Source organism: Microcaecilia unicolor, chromosome 12, assembly GCF_901765095.1.
Source record: "Microcaecilia unicolor chromosome 12, aMicUni1.1, whole genome shotgun sequence".
NCBI classification, from domain to species: domain Eukaryota; kingdom Metazoa; phylum Chordata; class Amphibia; order Gymnophiona; family Siphonopidae; genus Microcaecilia; species Microcaecilia unicolor.
The window spans coordinates 43,759,560-43,782,950 of NC_044042.1; the positions used below are offsets into that span (position 1 = coordinate 43,759,560).

The 23,391-nt window shown below is 49.3% G+C and overlaps 1 protein-coding gene across 1 annotated transcript in view; it reads right to left on the bottom strand.

The window, feature by feature from the left end:
* Nucleotides 1–5,002: 5,002 nt before the first annotated feature.
* LOC115481896 (trafficking regulator of GLUT4 1-like) overlaps nt 5,003–23,391 on the bottom strand; it is a 37,571-nt gene continuing 19,182 nt past the window's right edge. The window contains exon 2 of the mRNA XM_030221349.1: nt 5,003–5,410. Coding sequence (XP_030077209.1) covers nt 5,255–5,410 — 156 coding nt within the window. The 3' untranslated portion in view covers nt 5,003–5,254. The remainder of the gene's footprint in view (nt 5,411–23,391) is intronic.

Consider the following 23,391-nt stretch of genomic DNA (forward strand, 5'->3'; position numbering starts at 1 on the left):
TCAAATGCAAAGCGCTGATAAGGAAGGCTAAGAAGGACTTCGAAAAAAAGATTGCGTTGGAGGCAAAAATATGTGGAGGGGCATTTTTGAACGGGGATGCCCATCTCTAAGGGCGCCCATGTCTGAGGACATCCCCGTGAAGGGGCGGGGCATCCCGTATTATAGAAACAAGATGGGCGTCCATCTTTCGTTTCGTTAATACGGTCGGGGACGCCCAAATGTCAACATTTAGGTCGACCTAAGAGATGGTCGACCTAAATGTTGAGATGGTCGACCTTAGAAATGGACGAACTTGGTTTTCACCGATAATGGAAACCAAGGATGCCCATCTCAAAACGACCAAATGCAAGCCCTTTGGTCATGGTAGGAGCCAGCATTCATAGTGCACTGGTCCCCCTCACATGCCAGGACACCAACCGGACACCCTAGGGGGCACTGCAGTGGACTTCACAAATTGCACCCAGGTGCTGAGCTCCCTTACCTTGGGTGCTGAGCCCCCCCAACCCCCCCCCCCAAAAAAAACCCACTCCCCACAACTGTACACCACTACCATAGCCCTAAGGCAGTGATGGCGAACCTTTCAGAGACCGAGTGCCCAAACAGCAACCCAAAATCTAATTATTTATCGCAGGTGCGGGGTCACCACATATGACTCCACCCCTATGATAGCCACACCCCTTACACCAGCCATGGTGCATATAAACAGACATCATTGAAACTATTATACTAGTACAGGAGAAAAAAATAACATGATTTTTTTTCATTATAAATCATTTCTGTAAGCTGTTACAGCTCCAGTATACCCAGTGCAAAATAAGACAGCAGATGTAAATTCTCAAATTGGACATATTCCAAACACTAAAATGAAAATAAAATGATTTTTTCTACCTTTGTTGTCTGGTGATTTTGTTTTTCTATCCATATTGGTCCTAGTCTCTGATTCTGCTGCTCTCTATCTGTTCTCTTAACTCCGTTTCCAGGGCTTCCTTTCCATTTATTTCTTTACTTTCCTCCTTGCCCTCCTCTCCCCCCTGCCCTCCCCTCCATCCTCCCATGTCCCGCAACCCTCTCTCCCCTCCAGCCACCCATGTCCAGCCACCCTCCTCTCCCCTCTGCCCTCCCGCCCGCCCTCCCTCCCAGCACCAGGCACCCTTCCCTCCCACCCAGCACCAGGCATCCGTCCCTCCCCCCCCCCCCCACCCCAGCATCAGGCATTCCTCCCTCCCAGCATCAGGCATCACTCCCTCTTTCCCACCCAGCACCAGGCATCCCACCTAGCACCAGGCATCCGTCCCTCCCTCCCACCCTGCATCAGGCATTCCTTCCTCCCAGCTTCAGGCATCACTCCCTCCCTCCCTCCCACCCAGCACCAGGCCTCCCACCCACCCAGCACCAGGCATCCATCCCTCCCTCCCACCCAGCATCAGGCATTCATCCCTCCCAGCATTAGGCATCACTCCCTCCCTCCCACCCAGCACCAGGCATCCCACCTAGCATCAGGCATCACTCCCTCCCTCCCACCCAGCACCAGGCCTCCCACCCACCCAGCACCAGGCATCCGTCCCTCCCTCCCAGCATCAGGCATCACTCCCGCCCTCCCTCCCAGCACCAGGCACCCTTCCCTCCCACCAAGCACCAGGCATCCCTCCCTCCCATCAGGCATCAGGCCTCCCTCCCACAAGGCATCAGGCCTCCCTCTCACCCTCCCACCAAGCACCAGGCATCCCACCCATCCCACCCAGCCAGCACCAGGCATCAGGCCTCACACCGGCATCAGGCCTCCCTCCCTCCCTCCCACCCACCCACCCAGCATCAGGCGAGCACCAGCCTGCCCCCCTTCCAAGCACCAGGGCCCCCCCTCCAAAATTTAAAAGTCATACCTGGTTGGGGTTAAGGCGGCATCGGCAGCGGCAGTGAAAAGCGCTGGCTCGGCGCGCCTTCAGCCTTCCTTTCTGTGTCCCTCAAGCGCTGGTCCAGCCCTTGTGGAAACAGGAAATGAGGGCAGGAACCAGCGCTTGAGAGACAGAAGGGAAGGCTGAAGGCGCGCCGAGCCAGCGCTTTTCACTGCCGCTGCCGACGCCGCCTTAACCCCGACCACGTATGACTTTTAAATTTCGGAGGGGGGGCCCTGGTGCTCGGAGGGAGGGCGGGCAGGCGGGCGGGCGACCTGGTGCTCGGGCAGCCTGGTGCTGGGAGGGAGGGAGGCCTGATTGGCTGAGGCAACGGAGGCCTGATTGGCTGAGGCGACGGCACGCGTACCAAGAGAGAGGGCTCTGCGTTCCCTCTCAGGCACGCGTGCCATAAGTTCGCCATCACTGCCCTAAGGGGTGAAGGGGGCACCTACATGTGGGTACAGTGGGTTTCGGGTAGGTTTTGGAGGGCTCACATTTACCACCACAAGTGTAACAGGTAGGGGGGGATGGGCCTGGGTCTGCCTGCCTAAAGTGCACTGCACCCACTAAAAACTGCTCCAGGGACCTGCATACTGCTGTGATGGAGCTGGCTATGACATTTGAGGCTGGCATAGAGGCTGGAAAAAAATGTTTTTTAATTTTTTTTAGGGTGGGAGGGGGTTGGTGGTCACCAGGCAGTAAGGGGAGTAAGGGGAGGTCATCCCCGATTCCCTCCAGTGGTCATCTGGTCAGTTCAGGCACCTTTTCGAGGCTTGGTCATGAAAACAATTGGACCAAGTAAAGTCGGCCAAATGCCTTTCAGGGACACCCTTCTTTTTTCCATGATCGGCACAGGATGCCCATCTCTAAACCACGCCCCCGTCCCGCCTTCGGTACACTGCTGACATGAACTTTGGTCGTCCCCGCGACAGAAAGCAGTTGAGGATGTCTAAAATCGGCTTTTGATTATGCCAAATTGGGCGACCCTGAGAGAAGGACGTCCATCTCCTGATTTGTGTAGGAAGATGGGCATCCTTCTCTTTCGATTATGCCACTGATAGTATATTAAAAGCAGGAAGCCGGCAAAAAATTGGTTGGACTGCTAGATGACCGAGGAGTAAAAGGGGCGATCAGGGAAGACAAAGCTGTAGCGGAGAGATTAAATGAATTCTTTGCTTCAGTCTTCACCGAGGAAGATTTGGGTGAGATACCGGTGTCAGAAATGGTATTCGAAGCTGATGAGTCAGAGAAACTGAATGAATTCTCTATAAACCTGGAGGATGTAATGGGGCAGTTCTACAAACTGAAGAGTAGCAAATCTCCTGGACCGGATGGTATTCATCCCAGAGTACTGATAGGACTGAAAAATGAACCGCCGGAGCTATTGTTAGTAATATGTAATTTATCCTTAAAATCGAGCGTGGTACCAGAAGATTGGAGGGTGGCCAATGTAATGCCGATTTTTTAAAAAGGTTCCAGGGGAGATCCGGGAAATTATAGACCGGTGAGTCTGACGTCGGTGCCGGGCAAAATAGTAGAGACTATTATAAAAAACAAAATTACAGAACATATTCAAAAGCATGGATTAATGAGACAAAGCCAACATGGATTTAGTGAAGGGAAATCTTCCCACACCAATCTACTACATTTCTTTGAAGGGGTGAACAAACATGTGGATAAAGTTGAGCCAGTTGATATTGTGTATCTGAATTTTCAGAAGGCATTTGACAAAGTACCTCATGAAAGACTCCAGAGGAAAGTGGAGAGTCATGGGATAGGAGGTAATGTTCTATTGTGGATTTCAAAACTGGTTAAAAGATAGAAAACAGAGAGTAGGGTTAAATGATCAGTATTCTCAATGGAGAAGGGTAGTTAGTGGGGTTTCCCAGGGGTCTGTGCTAGGACCGCTGCTTTTTAACATATTTATAAATGATCTAGAGATGGGAGTAACTAGAGAGGTAATTAAATTTGCTGATGACACAAAGTTATTCAAAGTTGTTAAATCGCAGGAGGATTGTGAAAAACTACAAGAGGACCTTACGAGACTGGGAGACTGGGCGTCTACATGGCAGATGACGTTTAATGTGAACAAGTGCAAAGTGATGCATGTGGGAAAGAGGAACCCGAATTATAGCTATGTCATGCAAGGTTCCACGTTAGGAGTCATGGACCAAGAAAGGGATCTAGGTGTCATCGTTGATGATACATTGAAACCTTCTGCTAAGTGTACTGCTGCGGCTAAGAAAGCAAATAGAATGTTAGGTATTATTAGGAAAGGAATGGAAAACAAAAATGAGGATGTTATAATACCTGTGTATAGCCCATTGTGTGACCGCACCTCGAATATTGTGTTCAATTCTGGTTGCCGTATCTCAAAAAAGATATGGAGGGCCATAATCGAATGGGGCGCCCAAGTTTTTCTGAGGGCGTCCTCGCAGGATGTCCCCGCAAAGGGGCGTGGAAACATGTATTATTGAAACAAGATGGGCGTCCATCTTTCATTTTGATAATACCGTCGGGGACGCCCAAATCTCAACATTTAGGTCGACCTTAGAGATGGTTGACATAAATGTTGAGATGGTCGACCTTAGAGATGGTCGTCCCTGGTTTTCGGCCATAATGTAAACCAAAGACACCCATGTCAAAAACGACCAAATCCAACTCATTTGGTCGTGGGAGGAGCCAGCATTCGTAGTGCACTGGTCCCCCTCACATGCTAGGACTCCAACCTGGCACCCTAGGGGGCACTGCAGTAGACTAACTGATGCACTAACTGAATGGAAAAAGCCCTTCCCTTACTGATCCCTTAGCGATTCGGAAAAGAACGGGCATGCATTGAATATCTGGGGATAATTCTGCCTATGGCAATCAGTGTTTCAAAAAATGCTGATCACTGGGGGCTGAATATTGACTAGTTATTTATGGAAGTTGCAGCTAAACTCCATTTTTATCTAAATGGGTCAGAGGAGGCAGGTAGGCAAGTAAAAGCTGGCATGGAACAAAACACTTAAGCTGTAACCTTTTATGAATCTACAGACTGCACCACCTAATTTCTGACTAGTGAACTAAAGCACTACCACCAAGAAGTCAGAAAAAGTTTAGTTTATTACACAATATATAGACAGATAAGAGGAGTTTTATTATATTGGACTGAAGTTTATTTTAAAAAATTGAATAAAAATGATGATATTAGGAACACATTTAGAATATTATGTTTGCTTCAGATATTTAGAAATATTTGCTAAGCTAAACCAAAACATGTATTTGGAAAAGGTAAACAACATCTTTAGAGAAAGGTTTCATTTGTTTCTCCTCCTGCACGTGAGGGGCAGAAGGCATCTTGGAGAAACTGCTATTTGGTTTTAATGTCTTTCTTTTGCTGGCAACACGAAAATGATGGTGACTAAGATCACAATCAAAATGATCCCTAAGACAATCCCGACAATGTTGAGGATTCGAGCCAGACGGGAAGCATTAGCTGCACGATCAAAGTCTCCAGTACCAGAAGCATTTTCAACCTGGGAAAAACAAAGACACATTAGAGAGATTTACAGACAAAGCCCTCCCTTTCAAAATAACTTCATCAGCCAAACCCCCATGGATACATGTTTGCATCCGATTTACAAAGACATCCTCCTGTGTGAGATTCTTCAGTTACAAATTTCATAAGAGGTACATTTAAAAGGAAATTTGAAGGAAGGTTTTTTTAGCCTGCGATTGAAAGCTAGGAGAGCTGAGCGCTGGTCGTTTTCTGAGGCTTTTTCCTTCCTTCCTTTTTTTTTTTTTTTGGTGTTTAATTGTTGTGCATGTTTTGACATTGAATTCTATGGGTACACAAAAGAAGCAAGAGTAAGGGAGGACCAAAAGATCTCCAGCAGCCAGATAAGTAGGAAACAAGTATTGATTGGAAAAGCACCATATCCTATATAATAATCTGCAGCTCCAACATTCCACGTCTGGATGCCTGGGTTTGTAACATCCATTCCCACTCATTGCCCCGCCCTCGCATCAAAACGTAATGATGTCAGAGGGTGGAACAATGAGGGGGAAGGGAAACAATGAGGTGAGATGATGTCAGGAGGAGAAAATCGCAGGACATCGAGGGGAGGGAGGAAGGGGAGGGCAAGGCAGAGGAGAATTGATGGACATGGATGGGACGGGAGGACAGTCATAGGCACCCCATATAAGAGGCTTGGGGAGGCTAAGCCTCCCCAGCCCAACTGTGACCTTCCCATGGCTGCTGCCCTCCCAAATGCAGGGCTGCCTAGCGCAGCAGCCAGGCAGCTCTCGGACGGTCCCTCTGTTCCTTCCCGCCTTCAGCTCCTCTATTGACAGCCCTCCTCTCTGTTCCTCCCCCTCCCCTTGCATGTGTTTAACCCTTTTACTTTCAGGTGCAGCGACGCAAGTGAAGAGGACAACACAGTGGACTCGCCTCCAGCTTCTCCCTTCCCTCACATAGTGTCCTGCCTTCTGCGATGATGCATTTCCTGTTTCCGCGAGGGTGGGACACTATGTGAGGGAAGGGAGAAGCTGTGTTGTCCTCTTCACTGCCGTCGCTGCGCCTGAAAGTAAAAGGGTTAAATGTGGGGGGGGGGGGGAACAGAGAGGAGGGCTGTCAGGGAGCTGAGGGAGGGCAGGGAGAATCACTGGACATGGATGGGAAGGCAGGGGGAGAGAAGAGATGGCTGGAATTGGAGAGGAGGGCAGGGGGAGAAGAGATTGCTGGACAGGACAGGAGGGGAGGGCAGGGGAGAGAGGAGAATTGCTGGACATGGATGGATGGAGGGGGCAGGGGAGAGAGCAAATTTGCTGGATATGGATGATGGAGGAGAGGGCAGGGGAGAATGGAGAGTTGCTGGAAATGGATGGATGGAGGAGAGGGCAGGTGAGAATGGAGAGTTGCTGGACATGGATGGATGGAGGGCAGGGGAGAGAGGAGAATTGCTGAACATGGATGGATGAGTGGGGGTAGGGGAAATTTGCTTGATATGGGTGGATGGAGGAGAGGGCAGGGGAGAATGGAGAGTTCCTGGACATGGATGGAGGGGAGGGCAGGGGAGAGAGGAGAATTGCTGAACATGGATGGATGAATGGAGGGGGCAGGGGAGAGAGGAAATTTGCTGGATATGGGTGGATGGAGGAGAGGGCAGGGGAGGATGGAGAGTTGCTACACATGGATGGATGGATGGAGGGGAGGGAAGTCAGTAAGGAGATGCACATGGATGGAGGGGAGGGAAGAGGGAAGAAATGCTGGACATGGATGGAGTCTGCATACTCTTTATCTTTTAAAAAATACTATAAATAAAAATCACAAAAAAGATTAAAACAAAAAAAACATAGATAAAACATTCCGTATCTCATACCCCTGGAGCATATTACTCATTATACACCCTTCCCAATTATTACTTATCATGACAGAACATTTCTTCTAACGGTTCCCTTAATCGCTTAATCGCTATTACATGATAACCTTGCTAGTGTCCATTTCATTTGTGTGAGAAACGGGCCTTTTTTACTAGTTTCCAATAAAGACTTGTTTTCTACTTATCTGACAGCTGGTCATTTTGCTTCCTGTGTGCTTTGGTTGTGAATTCTATTTCGGTGCCATTTGCATCATTGTTGTCAAATAATACCCAAGTCTGGGTGCCTAGGAGCCAACAGATTATTTTTTTCTTTAAATCAGAGCTAATTGCAATGTTCCAATACACTACAGAGGAGAGAATGAAAATGGTACAGTGAAATATTTCTAGGAGTCACTGGACCAGGATGGAGAGCCTGACATAAGACCTGGAACAGGTGCAAACCACAGGAGAATCTGCATGGTTGTAGGTTTTTTTTAATAATGCAGAGATATACCAAAAGAGAGCACAGCAAAGGGGCTGATGCTACCGAAAAGCACAGAGTGCACCAATAACATTCAAAAGTAAGACAAAGTTTAATTTTCTGGTTTACAGTTAAGGAAGGTGGATACCCTATGGTAAAAAAATATGTCTTAATAAAATACACAAAACAGTCAGGGAGCAAACAGAACAAATACAATGTTAGAAAGTGATAACTTTTAATCTCAATATTCTTCTAAATACATATATCAAAACTCCTAAGTTTCCAAGAAAGAAATGCTGTCATGAAAAGAATTACTGTCCAGTATCAGGGCCAGATGCACAAAGGTATCCATTAAATATGGCTGGCGTGGGAAAACTTAGAGTCACAAACTAGACCACCGTGGAGATTTTTTATTTTTTTGGTTGGGGGGGGGGGGGGGGGTAGGGCTTGAGAGGGATTTGTTTTTGCTTGGGAGAGCTGAGAGGGGTGCAGGGGAGGTTAGATTTGGGATACACTGTACCATCAGGGAGATTTGTAAAGGTCTTGGTGAGTGTCAAGAGGTTGGTACACTGAGCACCTACCATGGGGAGCAGTGTGTTTGCACTACACAGTACAAGCACACTGCTCCCCATAAGGACAGGTCCAGACCTGTCATAAAATTTTGCACATTTAAGATAGGTGCTCAGGTCTGTACATTGCTCGGAATGCTCATTTTAATAGTAATGAGCTTGGTGCGATGCATTTGCATAGGGTTGTCAGTAGCTGCTACTGGGAACGATAAAAGGGACACATGACCCCTTTGTGCATTACATGTTAAATAATGTTTTCTTTAGACAGGCAAAAGATGGGCCTTCAGTTTGTTGTTGTTGTTGTTTACACCACATATCAGATGCCCAACATGTTTTAATATGGTGCCTACTTCAGGGCTTCATGGAACCTAGGGGATGTGTCTGCTAAAGGATGTTAAGCCCTAATGCGCACTTAGCATGTGTGAAAACACTTTATGCAAGACACATTAAAGTGTTTTAATGGTAGGCAACCTTTTAGTGAGCACTAAGCATGTGTTATTTTTTTCTGATTATTATTGCTGGAGGTGTGGCATGGGCAGGGAAGTGTTAACCATGTCCATATTAGCGAGCGCTATCTGGTTAATGCTGGCTTAATGTGTGAACCCTTAGCACTTCCTAAATAGGAGGCAGTACATGCTCCCTTGTTAATTTGTTTTTTTAGGCAATGCCCACTAATATAAACATTAGTGCATGAGCTTAAAAAAAGAAAAACATTGAAAATGACCTACATACGGGGCACACTAGAAATAGGCTTAGCACCTGGGAAGGTCTCATGTTAGCATGTGCTAAGTCCATTTCCTAGTGCCCTTTGGTAGATGTATCCTTAGGTGTTACGACATCAGGGCAGTATACCACAGGAGAAAAGGACTCGCCAGATACAATCACAAAGGTGATGGTGTTACACCCCTATATAAGAAAAGAGTTTCTCATCAACCATCTTGCAAAGATCTAAGCCCAGTATAGCACTGTTTTTATATGTATATTTATGATTATTGAGATTATAAATTATTACTGATTTCTAAGGAAGTTTGATTTTCTGTCTTGTGCCTTAGGACATGTACAGCTGATGCAAGGAATCGATGTTCAGCCTAAAGAAGGGATGGTGCTCGGGTTATTTCAAAGTGATTTATTTGGATGGCTTGGGCAGCAATAAAATGTTTGACTCTGAGAGTTTTGAAACAGCAACACAATGCTCCAATAGGAAAAATAAAAGGTGTTGAAGGGGGAATTACTGGAAATGTAAATATTTAGGAATGCCTTTGGATAAAGCAGTGTGCTTGCAACATTAATCCACTTTAAACATTAATAAATAAAAATCAAGAAAAAAACCCAATATTCAAAAAATTGTGGTCCTGAATTCTACATTTAGTGATGGTCTCTCTTGGTCTGTGCAAGTGACTGAGATGTCATATTCACATAGAAACTTCATGCCAGCTAATCTGGAACATTCTGACTTGTTTTCATCTCTACTATAATAAAAAGCACCTCCAACGTTCTGAAGCTGATTCCGTGGCTTCACTGAAGTGAAGGGTTCGTAAGGTTCGTCAGATTCGTCAGTCTGTCACCATCTCTCTCGGCCCCGCCCTCACGTCAAAACGTGATGACGTTGAGGGCGGTGGACCTATCAGAGGCGCGAGGGCGGGGCCGAGAGAGATGTTGACAGACTGACGAATCTGACGAACCTTACGAATCCTTCACTTCAGTGAAGCCACGGAGTCAGTTTCACAACATTGCAGGTGCGTTTTATTACACTACACAGCTCCCTAATTTTGCAGTTAAACATCGCAGGGTGGCTGGAGGGGGGGGGGAAGAGGGGGGCAATGACACTGGAACTGGGAGGGAGGGAGGGGGAAACGACCCTGGAAATGAGAGGGTGGGTGGGTGGGAGGGAGGGAGGGGGCGGACCCTGGAACTTGGAGGAGGGGCGGGTGGACCCAGGAACTGGGAGGGAGGGAGGGAGGGGGAGACCCTGAAACTGGGAGGGAGGGGGAGAGGGCCGACCCTGCAACTGGGAGGGAGGGGGCGGGGCCACCCTGGAACTGGGAGGGAGGGAGGGCGGGGGGACCCTGGCACACACTCTCATTCTCACACACACACTCTCGCACCCAGTCTCACACACTCACACATTCACTCTCTATCACACACTCACTCTCACACACACTCCGAGGAAAACCTTGCTAGCGCCCATTTCAAATGTGTCAGAAACGGGCCTTTTTTCCTAGTATTCCTATAAGAAGGGCATTGGTTGCCTAGGGTTTGTTTGTTGCAATATTTGCAATGATGCTTCTTGAAAAGGTAGATTTTTTTTTTGTATTCCATCAGGTAGTTTAGGTATGGTATGGCAACTTTGCTCTATGGGTTCACAGCATGTTCTTCTGCCTAGTTTTGTGTTATTTCACTATGTGCTTGTCATAAAGCTGCCAAGTTGCCCAGTTCTAGCCCAGTCCTGGATTTCCAGCAACCCTACCCTGATGCATTATGGCAAAGCTTCTCACCCAGTCAGTCAGGGTTTCAGGTTATCCACAAAGATATATGAGATAAATCTGCAAACATTACCTCCATTGTATGCTGCCCTGTTTCATGCATATTCATTGTGGATATCCTGAAAACCTGACTGGCTGGGTGTGCCCCAAGGACTAGGTTGAGAAGCACTGCATTATGGGTCCCACAGCACTGCTCACAGAATCCAGTTCCACAATACCACATTGCTTTGGGATGTAAGTTCAGAAGCAAGACTAGCTAAAAAGTCTCCCTCCTGGAACTGGGAAACTTGGCAGCTCTGTATTAGGACTGCTGTTCCTGAGATGACACCAGAATAGGAATATTCATCCAATAGCGCTGTCAAGTTGCTCATTTCCAAGATTTTGGGCCATTCCTGGATTTCCAACAACCCCATTCTGTTGCATTAAGGGATCTGCAGCACTGATTTCAAAGAATAGATGGGACTATATATACTACACTGCTTTGGGTTGTAAGTTTAAAACCAAAGCTTCCCTCGTGGAACTGGGTAACAGGGCAGCTCTGCATTCAAACTTAATATTAAAAGCATGATGGCTCATTTTGTAATTTTCTAGGATCACTCTTGTGAAGGGTTCTGAACCCAGTTCTGTGGATACACCTAGCAAGTCAGATTTTCAGGATATCCACCATGAATACTGTCACAACTAGGAGACCCCAGTGGCTGCTCCTGGTCTCCATGGGAGGCGAAATGCTTCTGCCCCAGTGTACCTAGTAAAGCAGTACTACTCCCTCCTCCAACACTTCAGGTATGGAGGGGGTGGGGAAGAGGGCCAATAGACCACCAGGTTGGGGGGACTTTGTTTGCAGCCCACTGGGCCACCAGGGCTTTTTTGGGGGGTGCGAGGGGGGTTAGGGTGTCTGGAAATCCACCAGATCTGCAGCCTCCTGTGAACTTGTGTCGGGAGGGTCGGGGGGACTGGAGACCTCCAGCCCCGTGTCACTGGCTTGGAGTGGGGGTTCGATGGGGGCACTAGGCCACCAGGGCCTTGCTGTTTCAAGGGGTCTGTTGGTCCTATGGACGTCCATCCCCTGTGTTTGACAGTTCTGGGATTTTGACAGCCCGGACCTTTCAAACAAGTGTGGGAGGATTGTGTCTGAGTGCTATCTATTATCACTGATCATAGGGGTGGTAAAGCCCCACACTGTTTCAGCGCTACTTTTAGAGCGCTGTTTGAAACAGTGCGAAGCTTTTGATCATCTGGGCACAAGTGCTTCCCTCTCTGTATTGGCTCTTACTTCACTCCCTCAAAGGATCTGAATGGCTTCAGAGTCTCCCCCTTTCCCTGAGATAAGCTGTCTACAGCTCCAAGGGGCCAAGCTGTCCTCTCTTTCTGTTTGCAGGCTTCTAATATACAGACTTCTGCATTGCAAAGGGTGGCAGCCACACCCCTTTGCTATAGCTGCCTGGAGAGGTAATGAGGCTAGCAGCCCACCTGTAGAGGAAAGAAGGCTGAAACTACCTCTCTCAGGCCCAGATGATCCAAAGCCTCGCGCTGTTCCGAACAGCGCTCTAAAAATAGTGCTGGGACAGCGCAGGGCTTTTCTTCATCGATGATCAAAGATAATGCATGCAAATCTAAGCAGCGCTATTATCTTTGATTATCATGTAGAAGTTCGGGAGAATTGCGCATGAGCATGCACTCAGCACAATCCTCCCGCACTTGTTTGACAGGTCTGGGCTGTCAAAAGCCCAAACCTGTCAAACAGCCTGCCGAGGCCCGAACAACGAGGGCTGGAGCTCCGGTGTGTCTCCAGCCCCCCCCCCCAAACCCCCAGAAAACGTTGTGGCCAAACGCTCTCACACCCTCCCACCCAGCGACGGGGGGGGGGGGGGGGGGCTGGAGGTCCAGTGGGTCTCCAGCCCCCCAAACCCCCAGAAATCGTTGAGTGGCCGCCTCCGGCCAAAGTCTCTCCCACCCTCCCATCCATCGACGGGGGGGGGGGGGGGCTGGAGGTCCGGTGGACCTCCAGCCCACCCCAACTCTTCCCCCCCAGCATTCTCCTTTGAATATCTGGTGGTCCGTGGTGACAACCCCCCTCCCAGCCCCCTACATTTCGTTGGAGGAGGGGCGCAGCCTGTCGAGGCCCGAACAACGAGAGCTGGAGCTCCGGTGTGTCTCCAGCCCCCCCCCCCAAACCCCCAGAAAACGTTGTGGCCAAACCCTCTCCCACCCTCCTACCCAGCAACGGGGGGGGGGGGGCTGGAGGTCCGTTGGACCTCCGGTCCCCCTGACGATCCCACCCCCTCCATGTTCAGGGAGGGCTGGAGATCCAGTGGGTCTCCAGCCCCCCCAAACCCTCAGAAATCGTGAAGTGGCCGCCTCCGGCCAAACGCTCTCAAACCCTCCCACCCAGCGACGGGGGGGGGGGGGCTGGAGGTCCAGTGGGTCTCCAGCCCCCCAAACCCCCAGAAATCATTGAGTGGCTGCCTCCGGCCAAAGGCTCTCCCACCCTCCCATCCATCGACGGGGGGGGGGGGGGCTGGAGGTCCGGTGGACCTCCAGCCCACCCCAACTCCTCCCCCCCAGCGTTCTCCTTTGAATATCTGGTGGTCCATGGTGTCAACCCCCCTCCCAGCCCCCTACCTTGCGTTGGAGGAGGGGCGCAGCCTGTCGAGGCCCAAACAACGAGGGCTGGAGCTCCGGTGTGTCTCCAGCCCCCCCCCAAACCCTCAGAAATCGTGAAGTGGCCGCCTCCGGCCAAACGCTCTCACACCCTCCCACCCAGCAACCGGGGGGGGGGGGCTGGAGGTCCGGTGGGTCTCCAGCCCCCCAAACCCAGCAGAAATTGTTAAGTGGCCACCTCCAGCCAAAGGCTCTCCCACCATCCTATCCATCAATGGGGGGGGGGGTGGGGGCTGGAGGTCCGGTGGACCTCCAGCCCACCCCAACTCCCCCCCCCCCAGCGTTCTCCTTTGAATACCTGGTGGTCCATGGTGAAAAGCCCTCCTCCCAGCCCCCTACTTTTCGTTGGAGGAGGGATGCAGCCTGCCTGCCTCCCTCCTCTTCCAGTCGATGCCGCTGCAAAATGGCGGCGCCCAGCCCTGCCCATTTCATCCTGGGATGCGCTGGACGAGGCTACAGACCATGTAAGGGAATCGCTCCCTTACATGGTCTGTAGCCCCGCCCAGCGCATCCCAGGATGCAATGGGCGGGGCTGGGCGCCGCCATTTTGCAGCGGCGTTGACTGGAAGAGGAGGGAGGCAGGCAGGCTGCGTCCCTCCTCCAATGAAAGGTAGGGGGGCCGGGAGGGGGGCTTGTCACCACAGACCACCAGGTATTCAAAGGAGAACGCTGGGGGGGGGGAAGAGTTGGGGTGGGCTGGATTTCCACCGGACCTCCAGCCCCCACCCCCCCGTCGCTGGGTGGGAGGGTGTGAGAGCGTTTCACCGGAGGCGGCCACTTCACGATTTCTGGGGGTTTGGGGGTGCAACACTGGGTACGTATCTTTTTGCACACGCCCCCTTCTGCTGCCAGAAGTTGGTCAAGTGCTAATCGATTCTCAAACGTCATCCTGCTGGTGGCATCTAATTGAGCTGCTGTTCCTTTGACAGCATCCCTAGTGTAATTCACAAATCTCTGTTGGTTATAATAGATGTAATTTATCCAGTCTACGTTTTTGTTTATCGTAGACCACCAAAAGAAAACTGACTCAAATCCAGCAGCAATTTGGTTGCGGGCTTTAAATTCATCTGGTACCCCTCTCGGAACACCAATCCCATCTATGTACACCCGGTTATCAAAGGAACCGGGGGGTGAGGTGCTCCGTTTTGTTCTAGAGGGGGTCTGAGGGCGCAGAGAAGCAATGGTAAGTGGAATAACTAACTTTACCAGGGCACATTTTCTCTTCCACTTGAGGCTCAAGATTTGGTAAAGGGTTAGTTCCACAATACCACCATACATCAGCTCTAGGATGGGTAAAGCTGGTGAAATTCACCAAGTCAAAAGTGTTTTCCAGAGTAACATTGCAGTTGGTCAAATTACCCACAAACTTTGGATTGCATTTTGGGTTTCTGCTTATGCAGGTTGGGAATTCCAGCTTTGGATCTGGTCTCCTAAATGCTGGTGGGATTCCCAGTCGAAGGGGTATTTCAGGATACTGCTTACTCAAAGCTAAGCAGGATTTGTTGTCGGACACGACACCCTGAAATAATCGTAGCATACACTTGAAACCCTCTGGATGATGGTTGGAATGCAGTGGGAAAGTGACCACTATGGGTTCTAATCGGGCCTCTGCACAAAAATAACAATTAGATACATTCAAACTGGCTGTGGTATAGTAAGTCCATTCTAACCATAGGTTATGTTCACCAAATCCTGTTTCTATCATAGCCAATTCCTTGGTACTGCCTACTTCATGGACCTGAAAAGGAATTACCACCTCAGGGGCCTTCGTGGGCATCAGAGGGTTTGGGGGGTTTGGGGTCGTTTTTAGAGGAGGCATAATCTGAATGGTGTCCATTGGATCTCTTCCCGTGGCATCCAATCCCAGGGTATAGGCTCGGTAGGTAGCCGAGGTCATCCCTCTGAACATAATTGCAATCGGATTGCACTGATTCATTTGGCAATTGGGTGGCATTCGTGTTCTCATTATTGAGATAGTCTTTACAAAGGAGTCTGGAGGTTGGGGCTTCTAGTCTCCTGCAAACCACCGTACCTTTGACCAGCTGTCACAGGTGGAGGAGGTACACATGTAAATATTGAATGCTGAATAGTATTGTTGGTAAGGCACCTCTCCGCAACTAGTGTAGGCACAAAAGTCGAAGGTAAGGACAACTGTTTCGTTAGTCGGGGCTAAGTGTATCTTGTAACTGATCCTTTTGGGCCCCATGATCTGTGCTCTCAAAGGGAGTGGGGCAATGATTAAAAAGCATAACAAAAAACCAAGGGTGGCCATTTTGATTACAATTGTGAAACCAGTAATATTAGATCAGGGCTGAAGGAATGGCAATTGACGAATGGTGAATATTGTGAGTACCAGGATTAACCCTAAGGTTTCAGCAATAACAGAAATCACAAAAAGAACTATTCCCAAATAAAATAGGTATGGGTATAACATTAGGTACTGGTGTATTCAGGAAACATTCTGATGGCTCCTGCTGGGGAAAGAGTGTACACCTCTAGTGGTCTGCTTCCTACTTCTCTAAAGAATAACCAGGGTCTCCAACTAGTGTTGAGGAGGTTGTAGGTGAGTAGCCAGAAATCTACTACCTTGTGGGTGTCAGGTCTAACTAGTTGTATGTCTGTCTGTTCCAATTGCAAAACTATACTTCCTCCAAATAGAGAAAGGGCGTAAATACAATTTCATCCGGGGCCAATAGTCCAGGGATCAAGTAATGGCTCACACAGTGTCTGGAACCTGGTCAACAGATCCCAATTGGGGTCGTCTTCCGGGGCGGGGTCCCAATGTGTCCACCTTACGTCGTTCTCAGAATCTGAATCCCAAAGGTTCAGATCGTCCACACTATCTTCAGGGTCAAAGTTCCCAAAATCCCAAGAATCCCACGGGGGCGATGGGCCCCAAGAGGGGGTTGAAGAGAACAGGGGAAAAGTTGATGAGTATGTTGGGGAATTCTGGATGTTTGTCCCTTCAGTTTCAGACATGTGCATCCACCACTAGGCTATGGTATAACCTGGGTGAAGGCGCATAGCTGCAAAAGACCCTCTACCGTCAGGGGAATTACAATATTTCTCTAGGGGTCTGTTCCCAATTTTCCTTAAAAAGAGCCAGGGGCGCCACCCAGTGCAATAAAGTCTGTAAGTTACTATCCAAAATACAACCTCTTCCCTAGTTTCAGGTCTAAGCAATGGATAGGTGCTTCGTGAAACCTTGACTAATCCTGCATCACGTAATACAGGGAAAATGTCTTGTATAATTGTGGCTGGCCCTGTACTGGTGGTTTCCAGTAAAGGTTGACACAGGATGTGATATCTATCCATCGGGTTCCACGAGGAATTGTCGTCAGGCGCGGAATCGCAGAACTCAAAAATACTGGGCTCCGGGCTTGGTAGGCTCATATAGATCCAGGAATACCTGCTAAGAGCTTTTGGTGGAAATATATGAACCAAATGAGGGCAAAAATTATTGAGAGGGTAAGGCAAAGGACAGACAGGGTAAGTTCAATCAAATCGTCCCAAGGGATAGGTTGGAGGGGATACCTCACTGGATTGACCATTAATGTTGATCAATCAGTAAGGTTGTAATTGGGTGAATGGGTACCAGGTACAATGGTGCTGTTACTGAAGGGGGTGGGGGTTTGCACAAGTGACCTGTGGGAAATAGTGGGTTCTGCTTTGGGAGTGGTCAGGGCAAGGTTTGTGGTAGGACTAGGGTCAATGTCAGGCACCCGAGAATGGGAAGGAGGGGTAGGCAGGAGCTTAGACAAGGTAAAATTCTCAGGATATGGGACAATAGTACCTGGACTGCGACTAATATGGGTAGAATGAGTAGGAGGCAAAGTACGACCGTCAGTAGGGGTAGAAGTAGTCTCAGAATTTTCAACTGGCAATGTAAGGTTACCAGCCGGAAATTCAGTCTCGATATAAATTCCTGCCGGCAAGGTGGAGTTGACAGTAAAGGTGGTCCTAGATTCTTTAAAAGTGTGAGGAGGTGGTGTACCTTCTGGTGTACTGCTTTGGGCAGCCGGTGTGGGGTGTATTTCAGACCCTGTGGACGTGTCAAGGGTAGGCCCTATGACAGTGGACTTTTCAGCTGGCAAGGTAAAGTTACCAGATGAAAAGGTACTAACCGTATGATCACTGACTGTAGGGCTGTTGACTCTAGCTAGGGTAAAACCAAACAATGCAGTAAAGAATAATGCTATACCCAAGCACAGTATAACAAGACACACAAGTCCAACAATGAACAGCCAAGCAGATGGGAAGCAAAAGAAAAGGGAGTATGCTTGCACCACTGGAGCATACTCCTGGGAGGTGATGCTTCTGTTGTCTGTGTCCTCCACTTCGTTAGACCACTGGGTTAAAATTTCTGATAGTTGCTCAGAGTTACACCGGTCTACTGGATATAGTTCAGTTCTACCAGGGTCGGGTTCCTTGATGTTTTCGAGGGCTGTCAAATCTGCAACTGTGGTTTCCCGTTGAATGGGAACAGGGGGTGGTGCAGGGGGTGGTGACCCGGACTGCTGAAGTTTCGGACACTTTTGGTGCGTATTATTTGGCCGCAGAGGGGATATATTCCCGTATTTTGGCTGCCAAATCCTGCGCTGTATCCCTCTCTCTTTCTCTGTACCACTCTCTTTCTCCCTACCCTTTTCTTCTTTCCCTAACTCATCTTTGCCGTCCTTCTCTGTATTCTTTCTTTAGGACCCCATGTCTATTTTTCTTTTTGGCTGTCTTCTCCGCTGGGACATCTCTTCCCATTCAATTTCCCATGGTTTCTTTTTCTTATCTTTTCTAGACTTTCACCTACAACTTCGTCCTTTTTCTGTGTCTATTCTTGCTGCTTATACACTTTGGTGAGTTATCCTGCTCTTCTCTGTCTCTACTTTTCCTAGCTTGTCTGCATGCATCAGGCGCCTTTCTAAATTTGGGCGTTTCCCCATGTACTGTCTTTCTCTCCCCCGTGCTTCCGCTACTTGGTGCCTGTGGACTTTCTGGGGATTCTCTTAGCCTTGATATTACCTGGCTTTCTGGGTCTGCGGTTCTTTAATCTAAATTCTTTTCTTTCCTATGTTTCTCTACTAACACCTTCATTTCTCTGGACTGGCATATACCCTGGTGAAAAGTGCCCTCCTGAGGGGTACTGGGAACTGGTATTCAGTCCCCCCCCCCCCTTTTTCTAACCCCTTCTCCTGTCAATTTTCTTCCTGAACTACTTGTCCTGGTATTCTGCCCTCTTTCTCTTTCTTTTTACACGTCTCTTTCTCACTTCGCTGCTTTATTTTATCTACTGTTCTTATCACCTCTCTTTCTGCGCTTTGATGAAGTCGAGGAACTTTGGGCGTGCCCCACTTCCTATTCCTTATGGCGCACTTGCTTTTCAGTTCTGGACATTTCCTTCTTTCCCCCTCTGCATGGTTTTAAAATTGTATTTTGTGCGTGTTAACCATGGTGTGATCTCTTCCTCAAGCGGATCTGGTTCTGCTGTCAGTGAAAATGTCTGTCGGTGAGTTACACTGTCACTGCACTTCTCTAGTTAACAACCTCCTGCCCACAGGCACTACTTTTCTATATATATCAATTTTCAATTCCTTTCTAACCATCTTCTACTATGTTCACCCCTAAACTTCCCACCTCCACCTGAGATGGGTTTTCTTTGGCGTTCAGCTATACGTTCCGGCAGCAGTCTAATGCAGCACATCTCTTGCGCTAACCTGCTGAAATTGTATGGTTTTTTACTGTCCTCCTGTTCTAAACACTTACATTTGCTCCCCCATACCAACTGGAGTTTATTTTTACTGCTACAGCATCATCGGTAATCCCGAGCCCCTTTGTCCGTTAACTATATAGCTTTGTTCTGTTGTTTGTTTTCTAACATGCATCTGTCCTGTGCCACCTGTCTGTGTTATGGTTAGGTCCATCCATTGTCTGAGAGTAATTGGGCTTCTTTTGTCTGATTAGATAGGTAGATGGGCTTTTCAGTCTGAGTTATTGTCTGAGAATAGGTGGAGTTTCACTGTCTTTGGTTATCTGTAGTCTCTGTGATTGCTGTCCATTTTCAGAGTTTTGTTCTTTGGAGATGTGTTGATGGGCTTAGGTATCCACCCAGCTAGTTTTTGTTATCAGTAGTTTCCAGGGGGGAAGGGGGAGATGAAAGCCAGACCAGTTTATCTGATTCTGTCCCAATAAGTCTTTGCAGCTGTATTTTTTATATACACATTTGTATCTGATCCAGCAAAATCAATAACTCTGACAATTAAACTCATATCATCCTACAATAGGAGCGGACTATTTTCATATGTATTTGAATGTCACCATAGATCAGGGTTCTTCAAGGCAAAGCCTGCAAGGCAATGGCAGCCCCATGTTGACCTCCCCCTCCCCCAACACTCACCAAGTCCTCTCAGAAACTTCTCTGACCTCCCAGACATCTCCCTAGCCTCTTCCCAGACACTCCTCCAATCCCCCCCATACAACCTTTTGACACCTCAGTCCCCACTTGCTTGTAAAAGACAGGAGCATGCCTCCAGGCTGCCAGTTTTCAAAATAGTGGTGCCTGATCCCTAGTAGTTCATCTTGGGAAGATATTTGCTGGCTCTCTTGCAACCCTATTGAAGCCAACGCAGCCCCAACTTCAAAATTAATGAAGATCACTGCCATAGGCAGTTAGTGACTCAGCATCTAATCCTGCGGATCCTGGCTCCCATTTGCGGCTGAAGAACTGGGGAACTTTGGCATTGCAAGCCATGGCCATAAGATCCATTACTGGTCTTCCCCAATGTTGACAGATCAGTCGAAAAGCCGAGTCCAACAGCATCCATTCTGCTGCGTCCAAAAGAGTCCGGCTGAGAAAATCCGCTTGACTATTGTCTTGACCCGCAATGTGCGCTGCTGACAGACTCTGAACATTTGCTTCCGCCAATACTAGAAGACGAGATGCTTCCACTGCCAAGGGAAGAATGCGAGTGCCCCCCTGCCAATTGATATAGGCCACCATCATGGTGTTGTCCGAAAATACACAACCGCCTGCCCCTGCAGAAGGTCCTGAAAACTCCACAGCGCATTCATGACTGCTTGCAACTCCAGACGATTTATCGGCCAAGTCGCTTCAAGAGGGGTCCATGATCCCTGGGCTACTCGATGAAGACAATGGGCTTCCCAGCCTGCAAGGCTGGCATCTGTCATGACTACCACCCAATTGGGAGACACCACAGAAACACCCTTCTGTAAATTGGCTGACTGGAGCCACCACACGAGACTGTCCCTGGCCCGGCTTGACCAAGGAAGGTGCCGTTGATAATCCAGCGATCTTGGCGACCATCTGCTCAAAATGAAATTCTGAAGAGGCCGCATATGAGCCCTTGCCCATGGAATGACCTCCAAAGTCACTGTCATGGAACCAAGGAGCTGAACATAGCCCCACACTCAGGGAGTGCGACGACTCAATAAGGTCCGTACCTGAGAAAGCAATTTGATCCTTCGCCCCTCGAGAAGAAACACCTTCCCCCGCTTCGTATCAAACTGCACTCCAAGATATTCCAGACTCTGAGTAGGAACCAGATGACTCTTGTCCAGATTGACCACCCAACCTAAGGATTGCAACACCGCAATCACTCGATCGGTGACCACTCGACTCTCCTCTGCTGTAGTCACCCGAATCAGCCAGTTGTCGAGATATGGATGCACCCGAATCCCCTCCTTCCGCAGGAACGCCGCCACCACCACCATTACTTTGGAAAACGTGTGTTGGGCAGTGGCCATCCTGAAAGGAAGGGCCCGAAACTGGAAGTGCTGATTGAGCACTGCAAATCGGAGAAATCGCTGATGGGGCTGCCAAATGGGAATGTGTGGGTACGCTTCCCTCAAAGCGAGAGCCGTCAGCTCACCTGGTTGAACAGCAGCAATAACTGCCCTCAACATCTCCATGCGGAAGTGACGAACCCGCAAAAACTGCTTTACTTTTCTGAGATCGGGAATAGGCTGAAAAGCCCCTCCTTTCTTTGGCACCACAAAAAAGATGGAGTACCGACCTGTGCGCCTTTCGAGAGGAGGAACAGGCATGATAGCCCCTATGCTTAGCAGGTCTCGCAAACACTGCAGAACCGCTGTCCTCTTGGCCCGCGATAAACAGCGGGACTCCAGAAAAAAATCTGTGATGGCAGAGAAGAATTCTAACTTGCAGCCCTCTCGCACTACATCGAGGACCCACTGGTCCGAAGTAATTCTGGCCCATTCTGGAAGAAAGAGAGAAAGCCGACCGCCGATCTGCTCTCTTCCCGAGTGGACCTGCGCCCCATCATTGGGAGGATCGAGCCAGAGCCCCCTTAGAGGGGGGTCCAGCCGGATGCTTCTCGTTGCGAAAGGAAGAGCGCTGCCCAGAACGAAAATGCTGGAAGGCTGCGTTGGAGCGCCCCGGGTGAAACCGTCGCAACTCCCTGAACCGTGACCGCGAAACTCCCTGCTTGGGCGTAGACTTGGTTCTATCCTCTGGGAGCCAGTGAGATTTGGAATCCCCCAAATCTTTAACAATCTTTTCTAGGTCTTCCCCAAAAAGCAATTTCCCACGGAAAGGTAATTTAATAAGCTGCTGCTTGGAGGCCATATCTGCGGCCCAATGACGGAGCCACAGAAGACGTTGAGAGGAAATGGTCAAGGCCATGAGTTTGGCCGAAGCAAGGACCAAATCATACAAGGCATCCGCCATGTACGCCAGCCCAATATCCATCAGGGGCAATTGAAGAGCGTCCGACATAGTCTCCGAAACGAATCCATGACAGAATGTAGCCAACTGAGACAAGCTCTAGCTGCATAAGAACTACAAACAGAAGCTTGAAGTGTCAAAGTGGCCACCTCAAAGGCATGTTTCAAAGAGGCCTCCAGCCGTCTGTCTTTCATATCCTTGAGTGCCACACCACCTTCCACTGGAAGAGTAGTCTTCTTAGTGACTGCCGTCACCAGAGCATCCACCCTAGGTAGAGCAAACTTCTCTAAACAATCCACTGAAACCATATACAGCTGGGCCATAGCCCTGACCACTTTCAGCCCCCCATCCGGATCTGCCCACTGGGCCGAAATCAACTCTTCAATAGCCTCATGTACCGGAAAGGCCTTAGAAGGTCGTCTGATGGAGTAGCAAAATAAACTCTGGTGAAAACCCCTCCCCCACAACGGAGGAGGTCGCAGCCATGGCACCTGTACCACCACCCACAGTGCCTGACGGCCCCCCCCAACTCCCCTACCAGCGGAGAAGAAGCTTTGCCCAAAACCGCTACTGGAGCCGGCTCCACGACTGATCGTAAAATGGCGTGAGAATCGTCAGGCTCCAGGCGGGAAAGCACGCTTTCGGGGGGGGCCACCGCTCTGTCAAGTCCCGCAAAATCAGCGCACCCTGTGCTGCAAAGGCCCACCGCCAAACGCAGTTTCCTGCATCGGGAACAGCATTTTACCACCTCTGCTGCCATCGCCCGCCCCCAAACAGGAACCCAGCAGGACTTACCCCGGACCAGGAAAGCGCGGGAACTGACAGCTAAGCCGAAGGAAAAAAAACTCTCCGACTCCACTTCAAGGCAGGATCAGACAAGCAGGAAACAGAAAACAGGACTCGGACAACAGTAACACAAACCTGCTCTCAGCAAAAACACACTTCCCTGTGCTTCTCTGTTTCTCTTTTAAACAAATTCTATGGTTCTCTTTTTTTTATTAGTGAGGAGGCAGAAACAAACTGGGAAGGAAAGGAACAGCAAAAGCCTGTTCAGAGGGAATTTGAGGTGCAGCAGGGACCCAGCAACTGCGCATGCTGCCAAAGGGGACACCACCAGTCTGCCACCCCCGGCTCAAACTGGCCACCGTCCCAAGAGTACCCTCAGAGGCCTTGGGCCCAGGAGCTGGAGAAAAAGCCGTCCACCACCTGCTGAGATAGAGACATATTAACTGAGGAAGGAGCTGGCCATCTGGCATCACTGCCTTTAG